Source organism: Lynx canadensis, chromosome A3, assembly GCF_007474595.2.
Source record: "Lynx canadensis isolate LIC74 chromosome A3, mLynCan4.pri.v2, whole genome shotgun sequence".
NCBI lineage: Eukaryota > Metazoa > Chordata > Mammalia > Carnivora > Felidae > Lynx > Lynx canadensis.
In genome coordinates, this window is record NC_044305.1 from 30,820,923 (window position 1) to 30,835,616 (window position 14,694).

The window sequence follows — 14,694 nt, forward strand, 5'->3', positions numbered from 1 at the left end:
AGATAATCTGGAAGAGTCCACTTTGGCTCACATGAGCCAAAAATCTGAGCTCGAGAGATTTTCGTACATACAGAGCAATGAAACTGTCTCCTTCTGTTCAGGGGGCACCTGAACGTTTAGTCAGAACACCGGCAGCACAGGGACCCAGCCCAGCTGGGACCCCCCCCCCCTCCCAAAGGGACACCACAGGTAGCACAGCGAGCCACCACCATTAACTCCTCCTCCTGGGAGCCCTCCAGGACACCATCTTTTTGAGCACCCAAGGGTGCCGTGTCTTGAAGGTCTTTATTTCGCGGTCTATGGCCAGGCTCTGGGGGCGTGTTTTTATCTATAGCACCAACCTTGCTGTGCTGTCACTAGTTCACAATCGGGAGCTTCGCTTCTTCCCCCCGACAGGAGCCCCTGCTCGCCCACGTACAGAAGAGACTCCTGTGCCAGGGGTTTCCAACCATGTGGGACTGGCCCCTGGGGACACAACACTACAGCAAAAAACCTTACTTGGAGATGTATTTATCTTGTCCACACGGGACTAGGGAGGTTTCGTGACTGTAATCCATTCTTCCTTTCCCTTGTCATCAGAAGGGGAGACCTATATTTGAGAAAAGACACAGGTTAAAGTCAAGTTGTGTCCTCAGGAACTCAGCAGAACCTGGACCAGGGGAGGGAGAACAGGGCTCCCTGTTCCCACCCCCGATCCACAGCTGGGACAGCCCAATGCTGACCCAGGGCTGGTGAGGTGCCACACTGTGGGCTGCTGCCTCTGCTGGCCACAGCCACTGGGGAAAAACCACCCCAAGACGACAGCCCTTGGAAAGCCCCAGAACAAATGTTCCAGGCACAGAGAATGCTGACACCCAAGGTGATCCCGAGGACGACCAACGAGCCTTTCCCGAAGATATCTTCACCACACAGGATAGAGATTTGTCTATCCTATTCAAATTCAAATTCTACTGAGGTAGACTAAAGATTGGTCAACTACCTAAAAATGCCCAGAGCGAGCTGGGCCCAATAAATCACAACATATACATCTATAATTGCCATTAAAATATGACAGCGTTAAAGCCAATTTAATTACCTGGGAACGTGACAATACATTATGAAGACACAGGTTATAAAACTGTGAGTCCGATTTTGTTTAAAATATATGTAAGCATAAAACATGCATATACACATCTATATGAATGGATATCTATATTCAGATACTCAGCTATATACGTCAGGCTTTCTCAGCCTCAGCGCTATTGACGTTTGGGGCTAGGGCATTCTTGGTTGTGGGGGCTGTCCAGTGCGTTGGAGGATGTTTAGCAGTATCCCTGGCCTTTACCCACCAGATGCCAGCAGCACCACCAGTCATGACAATCAAAATGTCTCCGGACATTACCCAGTGTCCCCTTGGGGCTAATTTGCCCCTAGTTTAGAACTTCTGGTATATGTACATCTGCATGTAAACGAATGAAGGACTGGCTCTCTTGGGGTAATGGCTTACCAGAAAGTTTTTTCATTTTGTTATGAGCATTTTCAAACATAAAGATTTAGAGTAAGACAATGAACAGCCATGTATGCATGGCTATTCTACCCTTAACACTTACTATATCCTTCATTATCACACATCTGTCCAGCTATACGTTCCTTTATCTATTCAACAATCTATCTTGTTTTTGATGCATTTCAAAGTAAACTAAACGCAAAACAAGTTTCATAACTTAAGACTGAAATCATGCCAAGTGTCTTCTCCAACCACAATGGTATGAACTAGAAATCAATAGTAGGAAGAAAACTGGAAAATCCACAAATATGTAGAAATTAAACAACACAATCCTGAATAATCAATGGGTCAAAGAAGAAACCAAAATGGAAGTCAAGAATACCTTAATACAAACAAAAATGGAAATTCAACATATCAGGGCGCCTGGGTGGCTCAGTAGGTTGAGCGTCCGACTTCAGCTCAGGTCATGATCTCGCAGTTTGTGAGTTTGAGCCCCGCATCAGGGTCTGTCCTGACAGCTCAGAGCCTGGAGCCTACTTTGGATTCTGTGTCTCCCTCTCTCTCTGCCCCTCCCCAGTTCATACTTTCTCTCTCTTTCTCTCAAAATAAACATTTTAAAAAATTAAAAAAAAAAGAAATTCAACATATCAAAGTTATGGGATACAGCAAAAGCAGTTCTAAGAGAGAAGTTTACAGCAATAAAAACCTGCATTAAGAAAAAAGAAAGATCTCAAATAAACAACCTGAAGGAACTAGAAAAAGAGTAAACAAAGCCCAAAATTAGACGAAGGGAGGAAATAACAATGATCAGAGCAGAAATAAATGAAAGAGAGAAGAGAAAAACAATAGAAAAGACCAATGAAATTAAGCTCGTTTTTTGAAAAGATAAACAAAATTGATAAACCTTTAGTAAGATTAAGAGAAAAGACTCAAACAAAATTAGACACGATTTGGACATCATTACAACTGATACCAGAGAAGTACAAAGGATCTTAAGAGAATATTATGAACAATTATATGCCAGCAAATTGGATATCCTAGAAGAAATGGACAAATTCCTAGAAACGTACAATCTACAAACACAGAATCGTGAAGAAAAAAGAAAATCCGAATAGACCAATAACAAGTAAGATCGAATTAGTAATCATAAACTTCCCAGGTTTTGAAAAGCCCAGGACCAGATGGTTTCCTGGTGAATTCTACCAAACATTTAAAGAAGAATCAATATAGGGGTGCCCGGGTGGCTCAGTCGGTTAAGCGTCCGACTTCGGCTCAGGTCGTGATCTCGCGGTCCGTGAGTTCGAGCCCCGCGTCGGGCTCTGTGCTGACCGCTCAGAGCCTGGAGCCTGTTTCAGATTCTGTGTCTCCCTCTCTCTGACCCTCCCCCGTTCATGCTCTGTCTCTCTCTGTCTCAAAAATAAATAAACATTAAAAAAAAAAAGAAGAATCAATATCAATTACTCTCAGATTCTTCCAAAAGAGTTTGAAGAGGACAGAACACTCCCAAACTCATTTCATGAGGCCAGTGTTACCTTGGTACCCTGGTAGCCAGGTGAACCTCCTACCAGAAAAGAAGCTACAGGCCAATATACCTGATGAGTGCAAATTTAAAAATCCACAACAAAATATTAGCAAACCAAATTCAACAGTGCATTAAAAAGATCATACAACGTGAAGGGCACCTGGGTGGCTCAGCTGGTTAAGCATCTGACCCTTGATTTCAGCTTGGGTCACGATCTCACAGTCTGTGAGATCAAGCCCCACGTCAGGCTCTGTGCTGACAGCATGGAGTCTGCTTGTGATTCTCTCTCTCTCCCTCTCTCTCTTCATCCCTCCCTTGTTCACAGGTGCTCTCTCTCTCTCTCAAAATAAGTAAATAAATAAACTTTAAATAAAAAGATCACAGAACATGATTAAGTGGGATTTATCCCTGGGATGCAAGGATAGCTCCACACACATAAATCAATAAATGTGATATATCGCATTAACGGAACAAAAGATAAAAATCATATGATCATCTCAACAGACGCAGGAAACGCATCTGACAAAATTCAACATCCTTTCAGGACAAAAACTCCAACCAATTGGGTATAGAAGGAACATACTTCAACATAAAAGAAGCCAGATATGACAAGCCCACAGCAAACATCACACTCAATGGTGAAACCCTGAAAGCTTTTCCTTCTGAGATCAGGAGCAAGACAAGGGCGCCCAACCTCTCCCCTTCTATTCAACGCAGTCCTGAAAATCCTAGCCAGAACAATCAAGCAGTACAAACGCATACAAGGCATCCAAATCAAAAAAGAAGACATAAAATTGTCTTTGTTTGCAGATGATAGTATCTTATATATAGAAAATCCTAAGGACTCTACCAAAAAACTGTTAGACTTAATCAATGAATTCAGTGAAGGTACAGCATACAAAATCAGCATGCAAAAATTGGTTGTGTTTCTATCCACTAACAGCAAACTATCTGAAGAATAGATAAAGACTGGGGCGCCTGGGTGGCGCAGTCGGTTAAGCGTCCGACTTCAGCCAGGTCACGATCTCGCGGTGCGTGAGTTCGAGCCCCGCATCAGGCTCTGGGCTGATGGCTCGGAGCCTGGAGCCTGTTTCTGATTCTGTGTCTCCCTCTCTCTCTGCCCCTCCCCCGTTCATGCTCTGTCTCTCTCTGTCCCAAAAATAAATAAACACGTTGGAAAAAAAAAAAAAAAAAATGAAGAATAGATAAAGAAAACAATCCCATTTACAATAGCATCAAAAATAATAAAATACTTAGGAACAAATTTAGTCAAGGATGTGAGAGATTTGCACACTGGAAGTCACATGACATTGATGAAAGAAATTGAAAACAAATACAAAAACAAATGGAAAAATGTCCCGTGTTCATGGATCAGAAGAATATTGTTAAAATGTCCCTAGTACTTAAGGCCATCTCTAGATCAACACAATCCCTATCAAGATTCCAATGGCATTTTTCACAGAAACAGAAAATATAATCCTGAAATGTGTATGGAACCATAAAAGAACTCAAATAGACAAAGCAATCCTGAGAAAGAACAAAGCTGGAGGCCTCGCATTTCCTGATTTCAAATCTTACTACAAAGTTATAGCAACCAAAACAGTATGATGCTGGCACATAGACCCCTGGAACAGAATTTAGGGACCAGAAATTAATTAATATTTATTAATTAATATTAATACAATTATTAATACAATTAATATTTGACCAGGGAGCCAAGAATATTCAAGCGGGGGAGAAGAGTCTCTTCGATAAATGTTGGAAAAATTGGAAACTCACATGCAAAAGAATGACATTAGACCTCTATCTCACACCTGTCGGAATGGCTAGTATCAAAAAGATACAACAGGGGCGCCTGGGTGGCTCAGTCGGTTGAGCGTCCAACTTCAGCCCAGGTCATGATTTCGCGGTTCATGAGTTCGAGCCCCGCGTCGGGCTCTGTGCCGACAGCTCAGAGACTGGAGCCTGCTTTGGATTCTGTGGCTCCCTCTCTCTCTGCCCCTTCCCCTGCTCACACTTTGTCTCTCTCTCTCTCTCTCTCTCTCTCTCTCTCTCTCAAAAATAAATAAACATTAAAAAAAAAAGACATGAGATAACAAGTGTTGATGAAGCTGTGGAAAGATGGGAACCCTTGGACACTGTTGGTGGGGAATGTAAAATGGTGCTGCCACTGAGGACATGTGGTCCATGTGTCAGTTCCTCAAAAAGTTAAAAATAGAATTACCCTATGATCCAGCAACTCCGCTTCTGAGTATATATCCAAAAGGATCGAAAGCAGGATCTTGAAGAGATATGTATGTACTCATGTCCGTAGCAGCACCGATCACAACAGCCAAAAGTTGGAAGCCACTCAAATGTCCATCAACAGATGAATGCATTAACGGTGTATGGTATACCATGAAATATTATGCAGCCTTAAAAAATAAGGGAATTCTGGGGTGTCTGGGTAGCTTAGTTGGTTAAGCGGCCAACTCTTGGTTTCAGCTCAGGTCATCGTCTCACAGTTCGTGAGTTGAAGCCCCACATCGGGTTCTCTGCTGACAGCACGGAGCCTTCTTGGGCTTTCTCTCTCCCTCTCCCTCTGCCCCTCCCTAGGTCTCTTGCTCTCTCTCTCTCTCTCTCTCTCTCTCTCTCTGTGTCAATAAATAAATAGATAAACGTTTAAAAAAAAAAAAAAAGAAGAAGAAGAAGGAAATTCTGACACGTGCTACAATATGGATGACCCTCGAGGACATTCTGCTAATTGAAATAAGCCAGCCACAAAAGGACAAATACTGGCTGATGCCACCAATATGAAGTCTCCAAAGTAGCCAGTGTCATAGAACCATAAGGTAGAAAGTTGGTTGCTGGGGCCCCTGGGTGGCTCAGTCGGTTAAGCGTCTGACTTCAGCCCAGGTCATGATCCCATGCTTTGTGGGTTCGAGCCCTGCGAGAGGTCCTGTGCTGACAGCTCGGATCTCAGAGCCTAGAACCTGCTTCAGATTGTGCGCCTCCCTCTCTCTGCCCCTCCCCTGCTGGCACTCTGTCTCTCTGTCTCCCAAAAATAAATAAATACTAAAAAAATTTTTAAAAAAATGACGAAGCTGATACATTTTATGGGTATTTCGCCAAGATTTTTTACAAAATGGAAGAGGGAGGCAGAAAAGCCAGTGTTATCGTGATACAATGTGAGAAGGACACAATCTGCTGTTGCTGGCTTCGAAGCTGGAGGAAGACAGGCACCAGCCAAGGAATGTGAAAAGCTGAAAAGGACGAGCAAGTGAATTTTCCCCCTGGGTCTTCTAGAAAAGAACACAGCCCCAGCTGACACCTTGATTTGAGCCCAGTGAGACCCCAAGATAATAAATTTGTGTCGTTTTAAGGGGCTACATTTCGGTGACGTGTTCAAGCAGCCACAAGAAACAAATACGAAAGGCCCCCCGAAAGGAGGGGCAATCAGTGTGGGGGAGGGGAGCTGAAGGGCTGAGTTCCATTCAGAAAATTCAATCCCACCTGCATACCCAAAAGTAGTATCCTAAGAACACAACTCTTCTCTCTAAATTATAAATATTAATTTCTCTATTTTTCCTAAAGGGAAAAAAAATCATAAAAATAGGAATACATATGTACTGCAGGAAAAAAAAAAAAGAAGAAGAAGAAGGAAAAAAGAGAATCAGACCGGTGAAAAAGTTATTTTTTTTAAAAGACAATTACCCATAACTAGTGAGTAGTTTTTAAAGTACCCTTTCTATGCATATTTGAATTTACACATTTCACAAAAATGTATTGTATGCCTAGCGTGTGCCACATGTTGCGCTTCCTGATGGTGATTCAACAGCAAAGTGAACAGGCACAGTCCTGCCCTCAAGGTCTAGCGGGAGACGGACAGGAGGAGACTGTTCTAGCAAGGAAGGCAGGTATATGGCAGCACACAGAAGCGCGCTTAATCTGGACTTGGGGCGTTCCCGGGAGCTTTCTGGAGGAAGTGACCTCTCAGCTGAGACCTCAATGATGAGGTACAGCTGACAAAGGTAAAGGTGAAGGGCAGAGGGGTCCAGACAGAAGCAGCATGCACCCCGGAGCTGTGCAAGATGGGGTGGCGCCCATGGGGGACCTTGACCATGCCAAGGAGTTGGGGTTTCACGGGAGGTGTGGTAGGCTGAATAATGGTCCCAAAGGTACCCAGGTCCTAATCCCGGGAGCCTGTGAATGTTACCTTATGAGTCCCCAGGTGTGATTAAATTAAGGTTCTTGAAATGGGGAGACCATCCTAGGTTACCTGGGAGGGCCCTAAATGTAGTTACAAGTGTCTTTCTAAGAGAGGCAGAGGGAGGATCTGCCACAGACAACCCCAGCAGAGAGAGAAATTTGAAGGTGCTACACTGGCTGAGGGTGGAGAAAGGGGCCATGGGCTAAGGAACACGATTTTCCAAGTCAGAAAAGGCAAGCAAATGGTTTCCCCCCAGAGCCCTCCTGGCACCATGGTTTTGGCCCAGTGAAACCGTTTTCAGACTTCTGGCCTCCAGAACGTAAGAGAGTAAACCACCGCATCTGGGGTCATTTTTACAGTGGCAAGAGGAACACAAGGAGAGGGTGTGATCTGACTTGAACTTCAGAACGATTGCCCCACCCCACCTGCTTTGAGAAGGATTATGGAAGGGAAGGGTGGCAAGGGGACCCCTGGAGGGTCCTGACCCAGGGAAGGGGACAATGGGGGTGGAGTCACAATGTCTAAAGGGTTTAGAGAGGTAGATGGAAAAGTCGTTGACGCATCAATAAAAAGGTTTGGAAAGGGGCACGCTGCCAGATTTGCTGTGGGGTTACACTTGATCTTAGCCAAAAGGCCGAGAAGCGATGGCCGTGGGCTTAAAGGCAGAGTCCAGGACGATGCACACACACAGGCTGCGGCTGGCAGGCACAGCCCGGTCTGTGGCCCAGTTAGGTGACAGCAGGCAACTCCCAGGGAAGGAGGTCGGGAAAGCGTAGAAGGCTGAGGGGGCTGGGCTCCAATGCACTCCATAGGTCAGCGATGGGCAGAGGAAAAGGAGCCGCTGGAAGGGGAGCAGGGAGACACGGTACCCTGGAGGCCAAGAGGAAAAGGTGCCTTGAAAGGGAGGCTGGTCGGCAGAGCCGGGAGCTGGTGGTAGGAGCCCAAGGAAGAAAACCCAGAGGCGTCATGGGGGAACCTCAGCCAGAGCCAACCCCACAGCCTGGCTGGAGCAGACACCAGGTTAGTGGCCGTGGACAGACGTCACCGTGAACATTCAAGTCTTTCCTCAACCAGGGAAATGTTATTCTATTCTTCCTTCGATACTCTTCTCTTCCTTCCATTCTTGGTTCTTCTTCGGCAATGACTCCAATCCTCTTTCTCTAGCACTGTCTGTGCATCCATCCATCTGTCCCTGCCCAGATCCCTCAAGTCTTGTATCATTTTCATTCAAACCTCCATCTCCTTCTTTTCCTAGAATTCTGCAGCTAACCTGGGGCGCCTGGGTGGCTCAGTCGGTTAAGGGTCCAACTCTTGATTTCCGCCTCAGGTCATGATCTCACAGTTCATGGGTTTGAGCCCTAAATCGGGCTCCAAAATGCTGGTGGAAAACCTGCTTGGGATTCTCTCTCTCTCCCTCTCTCTCACTGCCCCTTCCCTGTTGATGTGTGTGTTTTCTCTCTCTCTCCCTCCCTCAAAAAATAAATAAACTTAAAAAAAAAAAAGAATTCTGTAGTTAATCTAACTCACAGATTGGGTTTTCTGCAGGACTCTTTTGTTCACTGCCTCCATCATAAGCTATAATTCGGTAATTTTGTTTTGCATCTGAAAGCAGTCTGTCCTGTTTTAAGACAAGTCCCTTTGATAGCATGCCCTCTTAAATCCACTGAACATACCAATTAGTGAATTTTTGTTTAAGTTTATTTATTTTGAGAGAGAGAGAGAGAGAGAGCATGAGCAGAGGAAGGGCAGAAAGAGAGGGAGAGAGAGAAAATTCCAAGCAGGCTCCTTGCTGCCAGTGTAGAGCCCAACATGGGACCCAAACTCATGAACCGTGAGATCATGACCTGAGCCAAAGTTGGGCGCTTAACCGACTGAGCCACCCAGGTGCCCCTCCAATTAGAGAATTTAAGTCTTCTCTACAGTTATTAAAACAATTTGGTACTTGGAGAAAAAAATAGGGAGATCAATAAAACAATACAGCATATAGAAACGGACCCAAATATATTTGGGAACATAGAATGTGGGCTACATCTAAATAGCAGGGGAAAGATAAATTTTAAAAATGTTGCTAGAGAATTGATTAGCCTTTGGAAAGGGGAGGAGGGGAAAGCTAACCCCCTACTTTACTCCTTCCACCAAAAGAAATGATATCTGTATAAAAAATTTCAACATTAAAACATAAAATGCTGGAAGGAAACACAGGATATATATAAACTTGAAGTGGGAAAAACTTTCCTATGAAAGACTCAAAATCCAGAAGGCATAATTGAAAAAAAACCAAAATGGAACCAATCTGTAAAGATTTTCAACTTCTCTTTAGAAAAAAATTTTTTACCCTGTCCAAAGTCAAAAGTCAATGACAACTTGGGGGAAAACATTTACAATACACGTGACAAAGGGCTAATGTCATTAATACGTAACATTAGCGAATGCCATTAATATATAAAATTAGCTGATGTCATTAATATGCAAAATTAATAAATCCATAAGAAGAAGATTCTACACCCAAGAGAAAATCGGGCAAAGAACATGAATACTTTCACAGAATTCACAGAAAAATAAATTAAAATAGTTAACAAATTTACGAAGAGATGTTCAACCTCCCTAATCACTATTTTTGTATTTGCCAGATTGATAAAACACAAGTAGTCTCATGGCCCAAATGTGGGGCTTCTCCGGGGTCCCATCGCTCTACCTGTGTTGGGTGATCTTAGCAAGACCATCGCTATGCATCAGACCTACTGGCTCGTGTTGCCTCCATCTTTGTTTCCAACCTGAACTTCTCCCCACCTTTTTTCTTACTTTTACAAGTCTTGGGTGAGGGGTGTTAGGAAAATAATAGTCTACCACACGGTTGAATTAAAACTACAGGTAACTGGGGCCCCTGGGTGGCTCAGTCAGTTGAGCGTCCAACTCTTGATTTCAGTTCAGGTCACGATCTCGCGGTTCATGTGGCTCTGCACTGACGGCATGGAGCCTGCTTGGGATTCTCTTTCTCCTTCTCTCTCTGATCCTCCCCCACTTGCACTCTCTCTCTCAAAATAAAGAAATAAACACAGGGGCACCTGGGTGGCTCAGTTGGTTGAGCTTCCGACTTCAGCTCAGGTCATGATCTCACAGTCTGTGGGTTCGTGCCCCACGTCAGGCTCTGTGCTGACAGCTCGGAGCCTGGAGCCTGCTTCGGATTCTGTCTCCTTCTCTCTCTCTGCCCCTCCCCACTTGTGCTCTGTCTCTCAAAAATAAATAAATGTTAAAAAAAAAAAAAAAAAAAAAAAAGAAAGAAACACAAAATAAAATAAAATAAAATAAAATAAAATAAAATAAAATAAGTAACTGATTCTAGGACCCAATCCTTTCTTTGTCTTGAGACCAACACCTGCATCTCCCTTCACAAGCTTTGCAACTATCACCACAAATCACTGGCTGCCTCCAACCAGTTGGGGGTTTTGGAGGGGGGAAGGGGACAGGGGTGGAGAGGGCTGGGGGAGACAGGAGTGAGTGTGGGGGGGCGGGGGGGAGTGTCAGCTAAATTAACATTCACTTTAAGGCAAACACAGCAGCAGAGCTAACAAAGGGCCGGAAATTTAGAGTTCAGTCTGATATTCCTTAAACAGAGTATTGTTCCTCGCACAAGGAGAGGTCGGAGGAAGATGGTCGATGGCGCTGGAATGTGGATTCAATTGGACACTTCCTCCAAGGTGCCTGCCAATGTCTGCAGCCTCGGAGAGAGGGATTTGTTCGGTGGCTGTTGCAACTCTTCTGCCTTGTCTCTTATTATCAAGAATTTGCGGAGCACTCTGTGACTCCAAAATGCCTTGTAAGGATCACTTACAAGCAACGCTTCCACGATGCCTTGAGGATGCACAAGTGGCAAGCCACCATCTCTCTGAGGAAGAGCCAACAAGATGGGGAGGAAGGCCAGGCTTCCCACATCGGCCAGCATCTCAGACACAGAACTGAAACGGCTCACAGTTCATAGCTTCCCACACAGAAAAAGAAGGGGAGAGAAAGGGGACACGGATGAAGGACAACTCTGACACAACACATAAACTTTATAGAAAAAGAACTTTATGGGGCGCCTGGGTGGCGCAGTCGGTTAAGCGTCCGACTTCAGCCAGGTCACGATCTCACGGTCCGTGGGTTCGAGCCCCGCGTCGGGCTCTGGGCTGATGGCTCAGAGCCTGGAGCCTGTTTCCGATTCTGTGTCTCCCTCTCTCTCTGCCCCTCCCCCGTTCATGCTCTGTCTCTCTCTGTCCCAAAAATAAATACAAAACGTTGAAAAAAAAAATTAAAAAAAAAGAAAGAAAAAGAACTTTATAAAAAGCTATTTATCAAAAAATATTTTGTAATGTGGCACTGCTCTTTGGGAGTCTAAATCCTACTTACAACTACTGAACTTCCTCTGTGAACAGAGTCTTTCACTCCTCAAGCATTCTAAAAATTTTTTTTAATGTTTTTATTTATTTTTGAGACAGAGAGACAGAGCATGAGCAGGGGAGGAGCAGAGAGGGAGGGAGACACAGAATCGGAAGCAGGCTCCAGGCTCCGAGCTGTCAGCACAGAGCCGGATGCGGGGCTCGAACTCACGGAGTGTGAGATCATGACCTGAGCCAAAGCCAGACGTTCAACAGACTGAGCCACCCAGGCGCCCCTCCTCAAGCATTCTAAATCAGCACGACTTCCCTGTAGAAAGACTTTAAGAGGTGGAGTGTATGTTGAACCACATCTGCTAAAAGGTCTGGAGATGTGCGAAATATCGGGCTTGCCACATCGGGACACGGGCCTCCCGGGATTTAGTCACACTGAAGACCCGCTGGGGCCACCAACGAGTCAGTCCTTCCTACTGGCACTGACATCATGCCTTGGCAGAATGTTCTAGGTGCTTCTCGGCTCCCTCAAATGCCTGGGCAATACCATGTACCTTGCTGGTGCAACCTACTTTGTATGTTTCACGTGACTACCCATCCATTACTTCCTGCTTGCACCAAAGACAACCTGGGGACACGACCCTCCTTAAGATCCAAGAGAACGTTTTGACAGAGGAGAGGTTCCTAGACAACTGGAGGGTGACACCCCAGCCACAGAGACTTTCTGGGTCTGCTTTTCACGTCTGTGTCCATGCTCCTCTACAGACCCAAGCAAACTCACATGCTCCCCAGACCCTGATCCAAAACTTAGCTCCTCCTTCAAAGTGTCCCCGCTGCCCCTGAGCAGTGTCGTGGGCAGGCGCTCACGCCTCAACCTGCCCTCCACCCCAACACTTAACCACCACACAGAAACCATCCATCTGGTGTTTCCATTATCATTATTTCTTCCAGGGAGGGAGCGGGTTCCTGCTGTCTTGGGTAAGAGGATTCCTAGAAGCAGAGCCCCAAACAAGGATTTGGGGGCACATGAGTTACTAAGGAAGTGTTTTCGAGAGAAACCTGTGCGCAAGTGAGGGAAGCAGGGCCGGGCCGGGGAAGGAACTGGGTCACCGGGATTCAGCTGGACCCCAGCCATAGCCTGATCCCATGGGAACTCCGGCGTGTGAATAACTCCACAGAGTTGTCCCTGCTTCAGACAGGCAGGCCAGGCTTTGCTCCCGTGCGCCAGTCAGCCATCAGCTGAGAGCCCCTCTGGGAGGAGGGTCCCAGGACTGGGAACAGTTCCCAGGACTGGGAAGCAGCTAAGACTCATGAGCAATCCACTTTCTCCCACCACCCTCAGGCTGGGAGGAAGCAGCTGGGGGCAGGAGCCAGCCAGGTGCCGCTGGCTGGAGGCTAAGTTGCACGAATGGGGGCAGACTTGCCCCAGCTCCGGACCAGTCAAACCCCTGCAGCTGTTGCACAAAGGATCCCTCCCTCTTCCTTTTCACGGACTCCCCCACTCACAGGTGTCTCCAGCCTCCCCAAGAATAAATGAGGGGCCGTGCAAGCCCTTGAAAGTCACCGGCTCAGCTTCCTGTGAGGAAGGCAAACATTAAGCACTCAAGAAGCTCAAGGAGGTGGGAAAAGGCATCCAAAGCTCTCTTCGAAGAGAGCAAGGTCTCCTGTGTTCTCAGCTCTTGGTTGCTCCAGACTCCGGTGCCCTCACTCCCTTTCTGTCAGGGGGCCTGGAGAACACACCGTAGTTGATTCTGGTCTCAGAGCATCCCCGGGACGCTGGCTAATCCCTACCGTTTCTGTTCTGGCCTAGACACAAAGGAACTGAAAAGCCCCCAGAGGGAGAAGGGCAAATGCAGAACAGAAAGGCTGGCAACCCCTGGCAGGAAAGTCCAGAGTGAGATAAAGAACCCCACTCCGTTTCCCAAACTCTCTTCCTGGTGGCACAGCAGGAGCCAGGCTTGAGCTCAGCAACCGGGGTAGGATGGGGGCCGGGGGCAACAGCCGGTTTCCAGCACCCAGGCAGTCCCAGTATCTAAGAAAGTACAGCTAGGAGAATGAGACAGGCTGGGGGAGGGGACGGCCTCCCGCAGAGAGTTCCCAGGGGGGCAAACCCCACAGAGCCGCCCTCTGACCAACGAGAGGGATGTGCAGTCTGCTAGGCCTCGGCCGAAACCAAGGCGGGAAGGAGAAGCAGCTGCCTTGAGTCACAGGACACCTCAGAGGTTCTCATTCTAGCACTCATTAAACTCTCCCTGAGGATGGGGCTCGGGGTGGGGGTGGGTGGGGGGTGGGTGGCAAGAGGAGTTGATTTTAAATTCCTGATATCCAGGCTGCAACTCATACTGATTACAGCAGACCCCCTGAAAGGGGCCCAGGCATGACCGCTTTTTTCAAAGTTTACTTATTTTGACTAAGACAGCATGAGCAGAGAGAGAGGGAGACAGAGAATCCCAAGCGGGCTCCGTGCTGTCAGCGCAAAGCCCGACGCGGGGCCCAATCCCACGAACCTCGAGATCATGACCTGAGCGGAGATCAAGAGTCGGACACTTAGCTTAACCGACTGAGCCCCCCAGGGGCCCCGCATGAGCAGTTTTAAAGCCTTCGCAGGTGGTGCCAATGTACAACCAGGGCTGAGAACGATCGTAAAGTCCGATAGGGACAGAGCTGTGTAGACTGAGGACACCACGAAATGTACCCCAAAGCAGCCTTTCAAGAATGGAAGGAATGGGATCTTCTCAAAGCAAACTAAGTTGGATCTTTAGCACCCCCTCTCCATTACTAATCTTTCAAAGGGGCGAGGGGACGGTGTAGAGCATCGCAAAGGATCAGTGTGTGCAGGGCCACAGCTAGCTGATGCAAAAGGGCTCCGTCATGCAGGGCACCGCACTGCAGAAGCCAGGAAGCCAGCCCCAGGCTCCAGATACAAAGGAAATGCTCGCTGGAGGCCCACAGCTTCCCCTTTTGGGGCCTGTCCCCACCTCTTCTCTGAGTGCTGCCCTGCCTCCCGGGGACAATCGGGACCCCTGGGTTGGAGCAGAAAGTTATCTCACACAGCACTTCATACTATAGTGTTAAAGACTTTCTCATCAGGTCTCCTGAGAGACTCCGTTTTGTCACCAAGCAGTGACAG

The 14,694-nt window shown here is 46.8% G+C and overlaps 1 protein-coding gene across 7 annotated transcripts in view; it reads right to left on the bottom strand.

Moving 5' to 3' along the window:
- Positions 1-14,694, bottom strand: part of RASSF2 (Ras association domain family member 2) — a 46,662-nt gene that overhangs the window by 20,577 nt on the left and 11,391 nt on the right. For all 7 annotated transcript variants that reach the window (XR_003967665.1, XM_030310025.1, XM_030310023.1 and 4 more), the window contains one exon: positions 499-589. Coding sequence is in view for 6 of the 7 variants with exons in the window: in XM_030310025.1 (XP_030165885.1) it covers positions 499-557 (59 nt within the window). In the remaining variant the exon portion in view is untranslated. The remainder of the gene's footprint in view (positions 1-498; positions 590-14,694) is intronic.